The sequence below is a fragment of the Gossypium hirsutum genome, chromosome A09, assembly GCF_007990345.1.
Source record: "Gossypium hirsutum isolate 1008001.06 chromosome A09, Gossypium_hirsutum_v2.1, whole genome shotgun sequence".
Classification (NCBI taxonomy): domain Eukaryota; kingdom Viridiplantae; phylum Streptophyta; class Magnoliopsida; order Malvales; family Malvaceae; genus Gossypium; species Gossypium hirsutum.
This window is the reverse complement of record NC_053432.1, coordinates 58,467,205-58,487,339: the sequence shown is the minus strand read 5'-3', so window position 1 is coordinate 58,487,339 and position 20,135 is coordinate 58,467,205. Positions and strand designations below refer to the sequence as shown.

Sequence of the window (20,135 nt, the reverse complement as noted above, 5' to 3'; positions counted from 1 at the left end):
AAATGCCATAACAACTCAGGAATGAGACTCGGTCAAATGTAAATCTTCAAGCAAATCTCTAATCTCTTCAACATTACAATGACCTTATGTAATTAAACCAAAAAGCGGTTTATGTGGATAGCCAAGTGTAGTCGAAATTGGGTTGACTTGGTCTTCAATTTGGATGGTTTTTGTAATCCGATAAAGCTATCAGACCTGTCCAAAATAAATCAACAAATTAAAGGACCAAAGAATAAAATAAATAATTAATTAAAACCCAAATTATTAATGAAATATTTTAAAATGAATTATTAAATATAATGTAACACCCCCAACTCGTATCCACCACCAAACTAGGGTTAAGAGGTATTACCGGACCTAATGGAACATTACAAAATCATAATCGTACATCATCATATCATAGAAAATCATACACAAATAGTCCCTTTAGAAGGTTTATGAAATCTTAAACATGCTTTGGAGAAGGTTCGGAACCAAATTGAACACATACAAAATTTTTCAAAACTTAAAAAAATTTTCTAAGTTACAGAGGTCACACGCCTGTGTGAATAGGCCGTGTGCCTTACACGGCATTAGACACACCTGTGTCTCTAGACTGTGTCAAATTAGGGCATACATACTAACTTAATTACACAGCCACAAGACATGCCCGTGTGCCTTGGCTGTGGTCGAAACTGACTTGGGTCACACGGCTAGCCACACGCCCGTGTGCCTTGGCCATGCTTAAGACTGACTTAAAATCGTAGAGTACCCCAAAGAACACACGGCCATGCAACATGACCATTTATCGAACACGGCTAAGACCCAAGCCCATGTCTCTGCCCGTGTGGACAAAAATAAGCCATTTGAAAAGCCAAATTGCCACCCAATTAGAGTCAAACCTACAAGCATCAAACCAAGTACAATTGCACAGTAATTTCAGCTACAATTGCACTATAATTTCAGCCAATTTCAATACCAAAACTTTAATCATTCATGCCATATTATTATCAACCAAATTCAAGCTTATAATCTATACTCAATCATATCAAATCATAAGCCAAAGTCATATTAAATCATATGTTACCAACATCTCAATTTTTTGTCCATCTTTATGCCAAACTTACACCAAATTTAACAATTAAGCACATACCAAATTGACCATTTCATTTAATCATTCATATGCATTAAATCATACCATTTTCTTATCACATAACCATAACAAAACCAAACCATATTCACATCCTTTATCAAGCCATATCACTTGGCAAAACATATTCTTACATATCAAAACATATTCACATACTTATAGCCTATACATGCCACAAAACCAAATCTCAAAACATAATTTACCAAAATGATAACTGGATAGTGTGATGACGTTTCCATTGACTTCCAACCCGAGTAGATCTCTGAAAATCTATAAACATAGGAAAAACACACAGAATAAGCTTCGAGAGCTTAGTAAGCCATAAGCAAATAAATCTTCACAAGATCATGTATATAATTCAACTTGAATAAGCCAAATTTAGTTAACTTCATACACATATTCAATCACTTATCTTATATAATTCAACATCACCACATTAAGTAACTTCATTAGGCTTATTTATCAATGAACATATAAACTATTCTTTTAATTTCAAATAACGACCATTAGGTCATTCATATAAATTAAACTTGCACAATTTCATTACATAACCAACCGAAACATGGTCATTTATTACATTTCATTCATATAAATATATCAATTTCTTTTTATGAATTTCAAAACCCGAATAACCATAACAAATCACACATCCAAACCATGTTCCATTTTTCCATAATTCTCATGTCAGAAATATTGGACCACAATTTCGTATAACGAGCATATATAACATATCATTCATTATCATATAGTTCACATATCATCATTTGAATCATACTCACATTTCATATCAGAATTTCATATACAAATCACATGTACCTGTATCATATATGGCAAAACACAATTACAATACAACATTTTTCATATAATTCATTTAATCATAGTTCACTAGCTAGTATCCATATCTCATTTTCACATAGATCATATATCAACTGATCATAATCATACTAACTTTCATTGCTTAATTTCATATATATCGCAACATACCTGATTTGGATACACATTCATATACTCATTTATTTCTCGGAATACCTGTTGAACCGTTCGGAATCAATAAGGATACTCGGATAGCTCAAAAAGCTCGTACAATGTGAACGTCCCAGACATGGTCTTACATGTAATCAAATATCGATAACACAGTCCTAGACAGGGTCTTACACGAAATCATATACGATGCCAATGTCCCAGACATGGTCTTACATTTAAATCACAAATCGATGCCAACGTCCCAGACGTGGTCTTACACGAAAACACATATCGGATCCTATTTCATGACATATGTATCCTAACTATTCCTATGGTTCGTATGGGGCTTTTCAAACTTTGTCACATTATCGGAACTTTCTCAATTTCACCTATTCGAACAATCCACAATCGGAACAGATTCTTCAAGCTCAATTCAATTCAGCACATATAATGCACATATATTTCAATTTAACAACATTTATTTACTTCTGAACTTACCTCGTACGGACACGAAACGGACCGGAACAACTATTCGATAATTTTCGACTCTCCCTGTTCCAAATCCGATTTCCTCATTTGTTGATCTAATTCAATAAAAATTCAACTTATTTAATAATATATTTAATATAATTCATCTAAAAACACATAAACTGGGTAATTACACTTTTGCCCCTAACATTTCACATTTTTCACATTTTAGTCCTTAATTCACAAAATCACAGAATACACAAAATTCTCATACACACTTGCTTAGTCGAATATACATGGTGTTCATATAAGCCCATATGTTTCATTTATTTCACATTTTAGTCCCTTAAAATCTCATTTTTACAATTTAGCCCAAATTACTCAAATTCATCAAAAATTCAAAGACAAAATATACTAACCCAACACATATCTTTCATTTTCTATCATCAAAATTCATAAAACTCACATTATCAACAATGGTATAACTCAAAATCATCAACAAAATTAGAAATTGAGACATGGGCTTGATAGAATACAGAGCAACGATCACAAAAATGTAGAAATTATCAAAAACGGAGCAAAACTCATACCTTAATCAATGAAAATCAAAGCCGAACCCTAGCTTGTGTTTTTATTTTCTTTTCCTTTGAATTTTTGGCAACGGATGAACACAAATGACTTAATTTCATGTTTTTCTTTAATTAAACACATATTAATAATCAAATACCATTTTTAACACCTTAATAATATCATTAGAAATCCACTAACTAATGTCCATTAATGTCCATGCATTAATTCAATGGTATAATTGCATTGTAAGGACCCCTCAATTATAAAGACATAGCAATTACGTACTTTAACAAATAGAAGGCCACTTTTACAATTTGCACGATTAGGTCCTTTTTATAAATTGAGCACACAAACGATAAAATTTTCATACGAAAATTTCATACATATCAATTCATATATAATAAACACAGAAAATAATATTTAAATATTTTTTGATGTAAATTCATTGTCCCGAAACTGCTGTTCCGACTAGGGTCTAAACCGGGCTGTTATAATTCTCAGCCCTTAGGGATTTTCGTCCTCGAACATCTTACCAGAAAGTGGATTAAGTATTTGCTTCCACATAGGACATTTCAAATACATACATGGCTTCAAATTTCCTATCTATTTAAGCTCACAACTAAGATTCTGATCTGTCTTCCGCTATACATCATAACAAGCTGAAACTATTAATAACTGTATTGAGTTACCTTCATTTTTTTCTTTATTTCGCTGATGATATTAATCCCATAAATCATTTTCTCACAAAACCGATCTTGAAACAATAGAGTTCGGTAACTGCAACCATACGATATCGCATACAATGTCGTTTTTATAATCATATGATAGCTTATCAAACAACAATAATCTTTCTTAGTTGCTTTTAAACTCTAAAACATAGGAACAAATAAATATTTCGAGAATTTTCAAAACAACCTCGTACTCACAGCGTATGATAGTTTCTCCCAGAATTATCATATAAATTTTAGAATTTAGTCTGAAACAATAATGACTTACTTCATACGTAAACTGACAGTCTCTACACGAATAATTCAGCTGATTTATCAAAAGAAAAATCTATGCGTACGGAAAAACTTATTCAGACAGTTAACAATAATTTAGATAACATCTATCTTTTTCAAAGATAAAAGATAAATCCCGATACAAAATTTCATCAAAATTCTATTTCACAATTACTCAGATATCAAAACATGTTGAAATAGTCCTAAAGATGCTTAATAATTATGAACTTTAACTTGTTGATAGCTCAATCATTTAAACGCGAGGTCAGAAATATTACATTTTATACCCATTTATCAATTCCACTTTCTCAGATACTCCTGTATGAACAGTCTAACTGGCACTGTGAGCTTCTTGCAACAATGGTTATACAATCTCAGAGTTTCTTGGTATACACACTCTATTTCAAAGCAACAAACAATCATTAATTCCACATCTGAAGTTCTGAATCATAAATCAATTTATGCTAAACCCCTTTTTAACTTATAATTTGATAACACATTTCTAAGATACACAAATTCACTTAGTAAGCATCAATTTAACTTCTAATCCAACTAACATATAATCATCCTCTAATAAGATCAATACGTATTCATCACTCGTAAAGCTCACAAAAGTTTCTTATTCAGATCATTCGAAACTATAATAATTTCCCTCGGATAATAACCTTTACTTATAGAATCAAAAGTTCTTCGACGATTTGAGCTAGCTTTGCTGTGCCAAGTTCAGATCTCGCTCTATAACATCAAACATTTTAAATTCTTGTAACCATCAAATATGTCACATAACTCTTTTCATACAGCTTTAACCGTATGGAATCTTGTGATATCTCTGTACACTCTATTATTAGAACACACTTCAAACCGTTCATTAACGTATTACTGAAGATCATAAACTTTTTCTTCAAATTAGACTGAACCAGTACTGATGTTTCGATTGACAATATGAAAACTTCAACAATCGAACTAACTTTAATTTACCATAACATTTCTCAGATAGAATTGTTCCGAGAGATATAATTTTGTATTAGGTCTTCAGAAATACAAATTCTTCCTCCAGACTATCCCTCAATTCACACATGTGCGTTCATAGTTTATTTCCAATCATGTGAATAGATTCAACACATATAACCCAATTATCTTTTCAACTAAATAATTCACATTAGACTAACCACTGAATCGGTCTTTTCGAAGAAATATCTTCTTCTTATTAAAAGGATAACCTCAAACATATCATTTTACAGATTTGATCTTGATTTTCTATTATTTTCACTTTTTCTGATGTCGAACCTTTCACGAGAACTAGAAAAGAGTTTATATAAAGCTGTCTCATATATTGATCATCGAATTTCTGAATTATACTGAAGTCGCCTTTTTCATATAGAAATCATAATGTCATAATAAGACCGATATGTCACTCGTAATAATAGATAATACCCTAGCTGTTAATAAAGCATTGAACCTAGAAGCAAATCAAATATGATTTGAACAGCAACTAATACAGAAACACAACTTTTATAACTTTGAAAACAGTACTGCAGTACTTCCCAAATTTCATATACAAATCACATAGAATTATAAGAAAACTAGAATAGCGAAATTTTCAACATCTGTAACTACACAGAATATCAGAAAATTACAATCCATATAGAATAATATCGACTCCGATGATATCCCTAAAAAAGTCCAGAAAGAATAATATTACTCATAAATACTGGAATCCACATTAACAAAAGTAATATAATCTTCGCATATTTTCAATAGAACAATAGCCAGCAGAAACAGAGTATTAGCATCATACAGATTTTACCGTCGACTTTTATATCCACACAATGGAATAAATACCAGAGAAAGATATAGCAATGTCGAACATAACTCAAACAGACCAATGATACCTTCGTCTATTTATATATTTAACTAATATTCTCATATGATAAGAATTCTTTCTGAAACTAAACAGTCACATATACTTATGAGGATAAATGTACACATAGAATGCCCAGAAGAAGTCATAGTAACTGCCCGACTATAACCACTACACTCAGCCATCAATATAATTTAAACATTATCCAACTGTCTAATTTTGTCATAATTAAGTCCATATTATCCCATCAATAACAGAAATCAATTAAAAAGAACTTTCAGTTAATACTTTTCTTTAGATAACATACCTAAATAGATCATTCAATTAAAGTTATCTTCTTCTATAATAATGACTTTGCATAATCTAAATAAACTTCAGAACTATTCAATATCTCTTTTAATACTGTCTTCATTTGCTGATGCGTTCACTTTTCTGTCACATTATTAATCTTTCGAACACGGACTTCTATAATTCCACACTCATGAGCTTATTCAACTGAAATCTTACAGATTTCACAGTAACATTTCACTGATAAGTGGGTACGGGTAGTAAAGCCTCAAATTTAACTTACACATAAATGGACATAACACATACTATCACAAATAGCCAATTCATTACTAATTTCACATTCTCTAAACATTTAATAAACATTTGCTTTTAATGACTTTTATTCTTAACACATAGTTCATATGCCAACTCAAATCACTATTTCATGGTCAAAGCATTTCATATAACAATCATAATCCAAATATCATAACTCATATGCTCATATGATTATAACATTTATCAATAACAAAATGTCATACTCTTTGATCCATACCTTCATAAGTTTCAAGATAATCAACACATTTCCATTCAAACATTTGAGTACACATTTCGTACTATCAGAATTAGCTCAGTTGGAAAACTTATCTGTCTCATCAAAACAATTTTTGTCAGAGTCAGGAGATATCACACTATCGCAGGTTAAATGCGGCATGTATAGCTAGACTCACATATGCTATGGTAGTCCTAGAATTGACTAAACTATAGCTCTGATACCAACCAAATGTAACACCCCTAACCTGCATCCATCGCCAGACTAAGGTTAAGAGGTATTACAAGACATAACGAAACATTACAAAATCATAATCATACATCATCATTTTATAGCAAATCATACACAAATAGTCCCTTTAAAAGGTTTATGAAATCTTAAACATGCTTTGGAGAAGGTTCGAGACCAAACTGAACATATACAAAATTTTTCGAAACTTAAATAAATTTTCTAAGTTACAGAGGTCACATGCCCGTGTGAACAAGCCGTGTGTCTCACACGGCATTAGACACGCCCGTGTCTCTAGACCGTGTCAAATCAGGGCATACAGACAGCCACAAGACATGCCCGTATGCCTTGGCCGTGGTCGAAACTGACTTGGGTCACACGGCTAGCCACACGCCCGTGTGCCTTGGCCGTGCTCAAGACTGACTTAAAATCATAGGGTACCCCAGAAGACACACGGTCATGCAACATGACCATATGTCGCACATGGCTGAGACACACGCCCATGTCTCTGTCCATGTAGACAAAAATAGGCCATTTGAAAAGCCAATTTATCACCTAATTTGGGTCAAACCTACAAGCATCAAACCAAGCATAATTGCACTATAATTTCAGCCAATTTCAATACCAAAACTTACACCATTCATTCCATATTATTATCAACCAAATTCAAGCTTATAATCTATACTCAATCATATCAAATCATAAGCCAAAGTCATATTAAATCATATGTTACCAACATCTCAATTTCTTATCCATCTTTATGCCAAACTTATACCAAATTTAACAATTAAGCACATACCAAATTGACCATTTCATTTAATCATTCATATGCATTAAATTATACATTTTTCTTATCACATAACCATACCAAAACCAAACCATATTCACATCCTTTATCAAGCCATATCACTTGGCAAAACATATGCTTACATCTCAAAACATATCCGCATACTTATAGCCTATACATGCCATATAACCAAATCTCAAAACATAACTTACCAAAATGATAACTAGATAGTGTGACCATCAACTTCCAACCCGAGCAGATATTCGAAAATTTATAAACATAGGAAAAACACACAGAATAAGCTTCAAGAGCTTAGTAAGCCATAAGCAAATAAATCTTCACAAGATCATGTATATAATTCAACTTGAATAAGCCAAATTTAGTTAACTTCATACACATATTCAATCACTTCTCTTATATAATCCAACATCATCACATTAAGTTACTTCATTAGGCTTATTTATCAGTGAACATATAAACCATTCTTTTAATTTCAAATAATGACCACTAGATCATTCATATAAATTAAACTTGTACAATTTCATTACATAACCAACCGAAACATGGTCATTTATTACATTTCATGCATAAAAATATATCAATTTCTTTTTATGCATTTCAAAACCCGAATAACCATAACAAATCACACATCCAAACCATGTTCCATTTTTCCATAATTTTCATGTCAGAAACATAGGACCAACAATTTCGTATAACGAGCATATATAACATATCATTCATTATCATATATTTCACATATCGTCATTTGAATCATACTCACATTTCATATTTGAATTACATATACAAATCACATGTATCTGAATCATATATGGCAAAACATAATTACAATACCACATTTTCCATATAATTCATTTAATCATACTAGTATCCACATCTTATTTTCTCATAGATCATATATCAACTTATCATAATTATACTCACTTTCATTGCTTAATTTCATATACATCGCAACGTACCTAATTCGGATGCACAATCATATACTCATTTATTTCTTGACATGCCCGTTGAACCGTTCGAAATCAATAAGGATACTTAGATAACTTGAAAAGCTCGTACAGTGCCAACGTCCCAGACGTGGTCTTACATGTAATCAAATATTGATGACACTGCCCTAGGCAGGGTCTTACACGAAATCATATACGATGCCAATGTCCTAGACATGGTCTTACACGTAAATCATAAATCGATGCCAATGTCCTAGACGTGGTCTTACACGAAAACACATATCGGATCCTATGTCAAGACATATGTATCCTAACTATTCCTATGATTCGTACGGGGCTTTTCAGACTTTGTCACATTATTAGAACTTTCTCAATTTCACCTATTCGAACAATCCACAATCGGAACAGATTCTCCAAGCTCGATTCAATTTAGCATCACACACACACACACACATATATATATATATCTTTACAACTCAATTCAGCACATATAATGCACATATATTTCAATTTAACAATATTTATTTACTTATGAACTTACCTCGTACGGACAGGAACGGACCGGAACGACTATTCGATAATTTTTTACTCTCCCCGTTCCAAATCTGATTTCCTCATTTCTTGATCTAATTCAATACAAATTAAACTTCTTTAATCATATATTTAATCAAATTCATCTAAAAACACATAAATGAGCTAATTACACTTTTGCCCCTGACATTTCACATTTTTCACATTTTAGTCCTTAATTCGCAAAATCACAAAATACACAAAATTCTCATACATACTTGCTTAGCCGAGTATAAATGGTGTTCATATAAGCCCATATGTTTCATTTATTTCACATTTTAGTCCCTCAAAATCTCATTTTTACAATTTAGCCCAAATTACTCAAATTCATCAAAAATTCAAAGACAAAATATACTGACCCAGCACATATCTTTCATTTTCTATCATCAAACTTCATAAAACACACATTATCAACAATGGAATAACTCAAAATCATCAAAAAAATTAGAAATTGAGACATGGGCTTGATAGAATACAGAGTAACGATCACAAAAACGTAGAAATTATTAAAAACGAAACAAAACTCATATCTTAAATAATGAAAATCAAAGTTGAACCCTAGCTTGTGTTTTTATTTTCTTTTCCTTTGATTTTCGGCAATGGATGAACACAAATGACTTAATTTCATGTTTTTCTTTAATTAAACACATATTAATAATCAAAGACCATTTTTAACCTTAATAATATCATTAGGAATCCACAAAATAATGTCCATTAATGTCCATGCATTATTCAATGGTATAATTGCATTATAAGGACCCCTCAATTATAAAGGCATAGCAATTAGGCACTTTAACAAATAGAAGGCCACTTTTGTAATTTACGTGATTAGGTCCTTTTTGCAAATTGAGCACTCAAATGATAAAATTTTCATATGAAAATTTCATACATATCAATTCACATATAATAAACACAGAAAATAATATTTAAATATTTTTTTGATTCAGATTCGTGGTCCCAAAATCACTATTTCGACTAAGGTCTAAACTAGGTTGTTACATATAATTTTATATTTTATTATTTAATTTAATCATGCTGGCTCATTTTATGTCTTAAAAATATAATATGTTGAAATAAATATAAAATAAGTCATTTTATGCATGAAAACTATATAATAAAGCATAAAATCATATTTTAATAATTTCTTTGTCCTAAATTCATATTTTCACATATTTCTTTAATTTATTAAACAATTACTTATTTTTACAACAAATTTGAGTAAAAAGGTGATAAATTACATAGGAAATATCCTATATATTTTTTAGTTTACAAGCACCGGTGAGAACATTTTCTATACGTGCATGAGAAGATGCTTCTGCACCTGATGTTATTACTGGTACATTTATTCTTCTTGACACTGATATTACTGCTTTGATTGACGCTGGTTCAACTCATTCATACATATGCATAAATTTAGTGTCTGTTAAAAATTTATCTATTGAGTTCACTGAATTTGTGGTTAAAGTTTCAATCCCCTGGGCCAGTATGTTATGGTGGATAAAGTTTGTAAAAAATTATCTGTTGATGGTAAAAGGTTATTGTTTCCCAGCTAATTCCATGTTGTTGCCATTTGATGAATTTGATGTAATTTTGGGTATGGACTGGCTAACTCAGCATGATGCAGTGGTAAATTGTAAACAGAAAAATATTGTATTAAAGTGTAAGAATGGTGAAATACTCCATGTTGAATCTGATAAACTGGATGGGCTATCTAATGTGATCTCAGCTATATCGGCACAGAAGAATGTCAGAAAAGGGTATGATGCTTATTTTGCATATGTGTTGGACACTAAAGTATCTGAATCAAAGATTATGTTAGTACCAGTTGTTTGTGAGTTTCTCGATGTGTTTTCGAAAGAATTACCAGGATTACCACCAGTTAGAGAGGTGGAATTTTCTATAGACCCTGTTCCTGGAACAACTCTAATATCAATAGCACCTTATAGAATGGCTCCAACGGAATTGAAAGAGTTGAAAGTACAGTTGCAAGAACTTACTGACAAGGGCTTTGGTCGACCTAGTCATTCACCTTGGGGTGCACCGGTTTTGTTTGTAAAGAAGAAAGATGGATCATTGAGACTGTGTATTGATTACAAGAAGCTCCATAAGGTTACAATCAAGAACAAGTATCCATTTCCCCGAATTGATGACCCGTTTAATCAACTAAAAGGTGTCACTATGTTCTCTAAAATAGATCTCTATTCTAGATACTATTAGTTGCAAGTGAAAGACTTAGATGTACCGAAGACAGCTTTTAGAACCAGGTGTGTACACTATGAGTTCCTTGTGACGCCATTCGGGTTGATGAATGCATTTGCAGTATTTGTGAATCTAATGAATAGAATTTTTAAACTGTATCTAGACAGGTTTGTGGTAGTATTTATTGATGATATTCTGGTTTACTCCCGAGATGAAAATGAGCATGTTGAATATTTGAGAATAGTGCTGCAAACACTACAGAAGAAACAACTGTATGCTAAATTTAGTAAATGTGAATTTTAGCTACGGGAAGTTGGTTTTCTTGGACATATAGTATTTTCTAAAGGTATTAGGGTGGATCTGAATAAAATTTCAACTATTGTTAATTGGAAACCACCAAAGAAAATGTCTGAAGTCAGAAGTTTTCTGGGATTAGTTGGTTATTATTAGAGATTTGTAAAAGGGTTCTCATTGATAGCTTCTCCGATGACTCCTTTGTTGCAGAAAGATGTGAAATTCGAGTGGTTTGATAAATGTCAACAAAGTTTTGACAGATTAAAAGTCTTGTTAACTGAAGCATTTGTGATAGTTCAACCTAAATCAGGTAAGAAATTTGTAATTTACAGTGATTTATCATTGAATGGTTTAGCCTATGTATTGATGCAAGAAGGTAAAGTAATAGCTTATGCTTCTAGAAAGCTAAAACCACATGAAAAGAACTAACCAATACATAATCTTGAATTGGTAGCCATTGTGTTTGCGCAGAAAATTTGGTGACACTATCTATTTGGTGAAATATGTCACATATTCACAGATCATAAGAGTTTGAAATATCTGATGATGCAGAAGGATTTGAATCTGAGGCAGCGTAGGTGGCTTGAACTATTAAAAGATTATGACCTGGTTATTGATTATTATTTGGGAAAGGCCAATGTGGTTGCAAATGCTCTGAGTAGAAAATCATTGTTTGCTTTACAGGCAATGAATACCCGATTATCATTATCAGAGGATGATTCAATCATAGCTAAATTAAAAGCTAAACCTACATTTTACGATAGATTTGTGAAGCTCAGAAAGATGATGATGAATTACAAGCTAAATGGATATAGTGTGAGTTGGATTCTGATTTAGAATTTTAGATTTGGTCTGATGGTTGTTTGCTTTTTAGAGGCAGAATATGTGTACCGAAGAACTCAAAACTGGTACAGAAGATTCTACATGAAGCTCATAATGGTACCATGTCTATTCATCCTGGTAGTAACAAACATATAATGATATAAAAAAGATGTATTGGTGGCCAGGAATGAAACGAGATATTTCTGAATTTGCATCTAAATGTTTAATATGTCAACAAGTAAAAATGAACATCAGTTGCCTTTGGGATTATTATAGCCAGTTACAATACCGGAATGGAAATGGGAAAGAGTTACCACGGATTTTGTATCTGGATTACCCTTATCTTCGAAAAAGAAAAATGTTATTTGGGTAATCGTTGACTGTCTAACAAAGTCTACACACTTTATTCTGGTACATATGGATTTCTCCTTGAATAGATTGGTTGAATTATATATTTCTGAGATTATTAGACTACATGGAGTGCCAATCTCCGTTATTTTAGACAGAAATCCTTGATTTATGTCCTGATTTTGGAATAAGTTACAAGAAGCTCTAGGTACTTAATTGCATTTTAGTATCGCATTCCATCCTTAGACTGATGGACAATCCAAACGTGTTATACAGATTTTAGAAGATATGCTTCGATGTTGTGTGTTAGAATTTGAAGGTAACTAGGAAAAGTATCTGCCTTTAGTTGAATTTGCCTATAATAATAGTTATTAGTCTAGGATTAAAATGGCACCATATGAGGATCTGTATAGTCATAAATGTAGAACTGCATTATATTGGATAGAGCTCAGTGAGAAAAAGATATACGGAGTTGACTTAGTCTGTGAAACTGAAGAAAAGGTAAAAGTAATTCAAGATAGTTTGAAAGCAGCCTCTGATCGTCAAAAGTCTTATGCAAATCTTAAATGAAAAGAGATAGAATTTCAGGTCAGTGATAAGGTATTCTTGAAAGTATCACCTTGGAAGAAAGTTCTCTGGTTTGGTTGAAAAGGAAAATTGAGTCCACGATTTATCGGGTCATTTGAGATTACTAAACGAATCAGACATGTTGCTTATCAGTTGGCATTACCACCAAAGCTTGATAGAATTCATAATGTTTTTCATGTCTCTATGTTACGACGGTATCGGTCAGATCCTTTACATGTTATTTCTCTGACAGAATTTGAGATTCAGCCTAACATGACATATAGTGAGGAACCAATCAAAATCTTGGTACGTGAGACAAAAGAGTTAAGAAATAAAAAAATAGCTTTGGTAAAGGTTCTTTGGCGACGACATGGAATAGAAGAAGCTACCTGGGAACTGGAGGATACCATGAGAAAGCAATACTCAAACCTCTTTACTAGTAAGATTTTTGAAAACGAAAATTTTTAAGGGGGTGAATTGTAACAGCCCGTTTTTAGTGAAATCAAAACAGTGGTTCCGAGACCATAAATCTGAGCCAAAAAAATTTATTTTAATATTATTGCATGGTCCATATTATGATAGGAATGTTATATGAAAATTCTGATAAGAAAATTTTACCGATTATGTGCTTAATTATGGAAAGGACCAAATTGCATAAAATGAAAAAGTTGAATTCTAGTAGCTATAAGTATCAAATAACTATGGAATTCAAATTTTAAGGTCCTTATATGGTAATTAGATCATTAAAGAAAAATTTAGTAGATATTTTTGATGAATCATCCATGGAAAAATTAAAAAAAAACAACGACTAAATTGGAAACTAAAATAATTAAAAGAAGATAATAGAGAAATCTCATCATTTTATATCATCTTCCCCAAATTAAAACATGGAAACCCTAGGAAAGAGAAAAGTGTTCAAGCAAGTTTAATTTGTTTAATTGGGTAAGTATTATTGTCCCCTTTTTAGTAATTTTTATATTTTTTAGATCGGGATAGCTTAATCTATCTATTTGGGGGATTAATTTGAAAATTTATCAAAGTAACAAAGTTTTTACATGGATGAATATGCTGAAAATTTAAAATTTATGATAGAAAATGAAAAGTTTTTGATAGATAAACAACTTTTGTAAAGTGAATTTTCATGAAATTGTGATTTAGGGACTAAATTGTAAAGATGTGAAATTCATGGAAAATTTTTTATTTTTGTAACGCCTCAAAAATTCTAAGTATTTATTTTTGCATGTTTGTGTTACACAAATTCATGTCTGCTTCAGTGGTTAAGTGTCCTAGGAAGAGTCTGAGGAGCCTTGGGTTCAAGCCTTGGCTTGTGCAAAAGTTTTTGTTTTTAAATGAATAAATTATGTCTCTCGTTGTAACACCCCAAACCCGGTCTAGACGCTACGGCCTAACCTAGTGTGTCACATCTGAGTGTTTTACGAAACCTTGTACATGATGGTGGAAACTATTTTTAAGTTAAACCTATCCGATTAAAAAATCGTGGAAGCTTCTTTAGTTGAAAACCTTAAGGTTAGAAATGTAGGTTTTTATTTGAAACGTTATTATTTTGAAAATTTGATGTTTCTACTCTAGCAGTTTAGAATAAGAAATCAAAAGCCCATTAAAAGTTAAAAACGCCCCAAATGGCCTTATTACATAATTAAAACCCAAATATGAAAGCTTAAATAAATTGAGTTATTAACAACCAATCTGCAGACGTGTGGCCACCGAGTTCCTCGCGGCTCCAAATCGTCTAAGGTTGAGGATTACCTGCACAGTTAAAAGAAGGGTGAGTTTATGAAAACTCATTATGTAATCCCCTATCGATCAACAGTAACAGTGCATACAATAACTGCCTAGGCCTGAGCCCTATTCAATAACAGTACAGTCTGGGCCTAAGCCCTATACAGTAACAGTGTGGGCCTATGCCCAAAATAGTATAATCACAATACAGGTATGCAACCCAACCCAATCCATCCTGCTCACCACCCGTACCAACCAACTCACCATGTAGGGAATAAATCGACCCACCCAGCCAACACATCAATATCGCAGCGTAACTGCTAATAGTAACACAGCAAAGCTGCTAGTAGTAACACAGCAAAGCTGCTAATAGTAACGTAGCGATGTTGCTAATAGCGGTAAACGTGGCGTAGCCATTAATATCAGAATACGTGGCAAAGCCACCAGAACAGTACTTCTTCCAAATCAAAATCCCAACCCCACTGCAGTATGTCATGTCATAATATTTCGTGTATGCAAGGTTTTATACTCAGATACGGTCATGCATATATCATACACTCATCAATTAACCTACCTCTAAGGTATAATAGTCATTTCATCCCTTTAGGGGTAGAATAGTAATTTTTACCCCTCAGGGGTATTTTGGTCATTTAACCCTCTAGGGTCTCGGTACAGATAATCGACCCCTAAGAAGGTCCACAGTGGCCTCAAGCGACTTAAGTAACTTAAATAGACCTAACGGTGTAAATGGCTTAAGACCCATTATTTAGCCCAAGTGGGCTCACTTAGCCCAAATTTAGCTACGGCTATGTGACCTACATAGCCCAGTCCAAAATTTATCACTTACCGTAGATTTATTCTGTATGGGGCCCACGAGCCTGTTGGGTCCTCCCGGCCCATTTCAGCGTAACGAAGCCCTTAACGGCCTATACCATGCACATGACATGACAAGCCCAACTACTTCCCACCAATCAGTTAGATTTACACAAGCGAGCCCACAAGGCCCATTGGGCCCATTGGCCCATCGAGGCCTAGTACACGAGAACGTTCGTGGCGACCTCTACAGTCTATTGCTGATGGTTTGTGGGCTCGTTTACCCCACGACCGGTCACATGCTCGTGAGGCCACAAATGTCGAAGTTTCGGCTTTTCGGTTTTTGCCGATTTCCAACAAAGAAGGGCGTGAATACACACCTGTTTATGAGAATGCGCCGAAGTCCACGATCACCAACTTTGGCACATCCTACATTGAGTCTTAATCACTTTTCCTCTCACCAACTCATCTGGTTCGCTCTATTTAAAGCCAGCTTCTCACCAATGCTCATGTTAGCTTCCCGATGTGGGATTACTTTCAACCATTAAAAAAATTCCTTATTATTTTTTATGACCACTTCAACCACAGAGTTTCAGGCCAACTCCACCTCCTACACAGCTCAAACAGCAAAATAAATACTCCATTGCGCATCCTAGGACTTGAACCTCAGACCTCACAATTACACAACACGCCACCTTGCCACTCCACCACAGGCTCTTTCTGTGTCACAAAATATCCTCAATTAATTATAAGGTCTATAGGCCAAAGTCCAGGTTCCTTCAAAAGAAAAACCAAAATAAATTGCAAGAGCCAAGACTTGAACCCAAGCTCCCTTGCAACCTTAATGATGCCACAACCATTAGACCACATGCTTCCTTGTGTCATTTACTTAACACAATAATTTAAAAGGCCATCATCCAAGCATCCAGGGTTTTATTCACTTAAAACCAAAATTTTTGCTAAAGCCTAGGTTTGAACCCAAGATTTCTCAGACACTTCACAGAGCACTTAACCACTGAAACAAACATACAATTGTGTCATTTCTTAACACAATTAAATACTAATATTCAACCTCCTTACGGACCCATACTCAAGGCCCAATACTTCTAGGCCCAAATTCGGGGTGTTACAACTCTACCCCTTTTAACAAATTTTGGCCTCGAAAATTTACCTATTCAGAATAAGTGAGGGTATTGCTGCCGCACCACCTCCTCAGGCTCCCACATGGCTTCCTCTAAACTGTGATTACGCCAAAGTACTTTGACCATTAGAATAGATTTCTTTCTTAATACCTTTACATCAAGATCCAATATCTGTACCGGTTCCTCCTCGATAGTCAAATCAGGTCCAACCTCGATTTCCTCAACTGATACAATGTGTGAGGGATCAGAACGATACCGCCTCAGCATTGAAACATGAAACACGTCATGAATCCTATCCAACTCTGAAGGCAACTCAAGTTGATAAGCGGCTGGTCCCACCCGCCTAAATATTCGATAAGGTCCAATAAACCTAGAGCTAAGCTTGCCTTTCCGCCCAAACCTCAAAATTTTCTTCCATGGTGAGACTTTGACAAAGACATAATCCCCCACAGAGTACTCGATCTTTTTACGCTTCAAGTCTGCACAAGACTTCTGCCTATCAGATGCTTCCTTTAACCGGTATCTAATCAGTTTCACCTTATCTTCGGTATCAGAAATTAATTCTGGCCCCAGAATTTGCCGCTCACCCAGCTCAGTCCAACAGGTAAGAGTACGACACCTACGACCATCAATGCCTCGAACGGTGCCATTCGAATACTGGACGGGTAGCTGTTGTTATAAGCAAACTCTGCCAACGGCAAATAATCCTCCCAGCTGCCTCTAAAATCATTTACACTACCTCTTAAGATGTCTTCCAGTATCTGAATCACCCTCTCTGACTGCCCATCCGTCTGAAGGTGGAACGCAGTACTAAAATCCAACTTTGTACCCAAAGCCTCGTGTAACTTTTTCTAGAACCGAGATGTGAATCTAGGATCTCTGTCAGATATGATAGAAACTGGTACACCATGCAGCCTCACAATTTTAGCAACATACAACTTGGCCAATTTCTGTAACGAATAATCCGTGTAGACCAGTATAAAATGGGAAAAGATTTAGTCAATCAGTCCATAATCACCCATATTAATTCTTCTTAGTCGGCGTCAAGGGTAGCCCACTCACAAAATCCATGGTTACCCTCTCTCACTTCCAGAGTGGAATTTTAACTGGTTGTAGTAACCCAGAAGGTAATTGATGCTCAGCCTTAACTTGCTGGCATGTCTGGCACTTACTCACATACTCAGTAACTTCGTGTATCAACCCTAGCCATTAGTACAGCTCACGAAGATCTCGATATAACTTATTTCATCCAGGATGCATAGCATATGGACTACTATGCGCCTTTCGCAGTATAGACTACCTCATATCAGAATCCTTCAGTATACATACTCTTCCACGGAATCATAATACTCATTTCTCATTTAGCCCAAAATCTGTGGTCTCACCATTCTCAACTTGTTGAAAATGAGAAGCTAGTGATTCATCTAGCAACTGTTTCTCCTTAATTTGATCAATCCAAGTCAGTCTCACTTGCAGTTCAGCTAACAAGCTACCATCATCGAATAGGTTGAGACGAGCAAATATTGCTCTCAAAGCAGATACAGCCCTACGACTCAGTGCGTCAGCTACCACATTAGCTTTACTAGGGTGATACTCAATTGAACAGTCGTAGTCCTTAAGCAACTCTATCCACCTTCATTGCCTAAGACTCAACTCCTTTTGAGTAAGAAGACATTTGAGGCTTTTATGATTTATGTAAATAATCATATTTTCACCATAAAAGTAATGTCTCCAAATCTTCAGTGCGAATACCACCGCAGCTAATTCCAAGTCATGAGTGGGGTAATTTGTCTCGTGAGGCTTGAGCTGACGAGACGCATAAGCAACCACCTTACCCTCTTGCATCAACACACAACCCAAGCCAATGTGCGATGCATCACTGTAAACAGTAAATTCTTTCCCAGACTCTGGCTGTATCAAAACAGGGGCCTTAGTCAAAACATCCTTCAGTTTCTCAAAACTCTCTTGCTGCTTATCAGTCCAATTAAACAGTACCCATCTACGTAGTAACTTAGTTAGAGGTGCAGCAATCAATGAAAATCCTTCAATAAAACGTCTGTAATACCCAACTAGACCCAGAAAGCTTCGAATCTCAGATACTGTCTTCGGTGGTTTCCAATCCACTACAGCTTCAATTTTCCGAAGATCCATTCTAGTTCCCTCTGCCAACACTACATGTCCCAAAAATGTCACTTCCTATAGCCAGAATTCACACTTGCTGAACTTTGCATAAAGCTGCTTTTCCCTTAGAACTTGCAAAACAATGCAAAGATGTGCATCGTACTCCTTCTCAATTCTTGAATACACCCAGATGTCGTCTATAAACACAACTATGAACCAATCCAAATAAGACTAGAATACTCGGTTCATTATATCTATGAAAGCCACTGGTGCATTCGTCAACCAAACGGCATCACCAGGAACTCGTAATGACCATAACGAGTTCTAAATGCAGTCTTATACATGTCAGCCTCCTTAACCTTTAGCTGATGATACCCAGATCGAAGATCTACCTTAGAAAAAATTGTACCTCATCGTAGCTGGTCAAACAGATCATCTATCCTTGGTAAAGGGTACTTATTCTTGATAGTCTACTTGTTCAATTGACGATAATCAATGCACATGCGCATGGATCCATCCTTCTTCTTCACAAACAACACCGGTGCTCCCCATGGAGACACACACGGTTGAATGAATCCTCGATCCAATAGCTCTTAGATTTGAGCCTTTAGCTCCTCCAGCTCTTTCGGTGCCATCCTATAAGGGGCAATGGACACTGGAGCTATTCCAAGTAGGAGTTCAATACCAAATTCAACCTCACGATCTAGAGGCAACCCCGAAAGCTCTTTAG

General features: G+C 34.4%; 1 protein-coding gene across 1 annotated transcript; it reads right to left on the bottom strand.

Annotated features, from left to right (window-relative positions):
• Nucleotides 1-17,317: 17,317 nt before the first annotated feature.
• LOC121206009 (uncharacterized) lies at nt 17,318-19,819 on the bottom strand. The gene is made up of 7 exons (XM_041076166.1): nt 19,815-19,819; nt 19,500-19,580; nt 19,191-19,340; nt 18,755-18,866; nt 17,943-18,075; nt 17,655-17,847; nt 17,318-17,543 (listed from the first exon to the last, which is right to left on the bottom strand). The coding sequence occupies exons 1-7, from the start codon at nt 19,817-19,819 to the stop codon at nt 17,318-17,320; spliced, it is 900 nt and encodes a 299-aa protein (XP_040932100.1).
• Nucleotides 19,820-20,135: the final 316 nt, after the last annotated feature.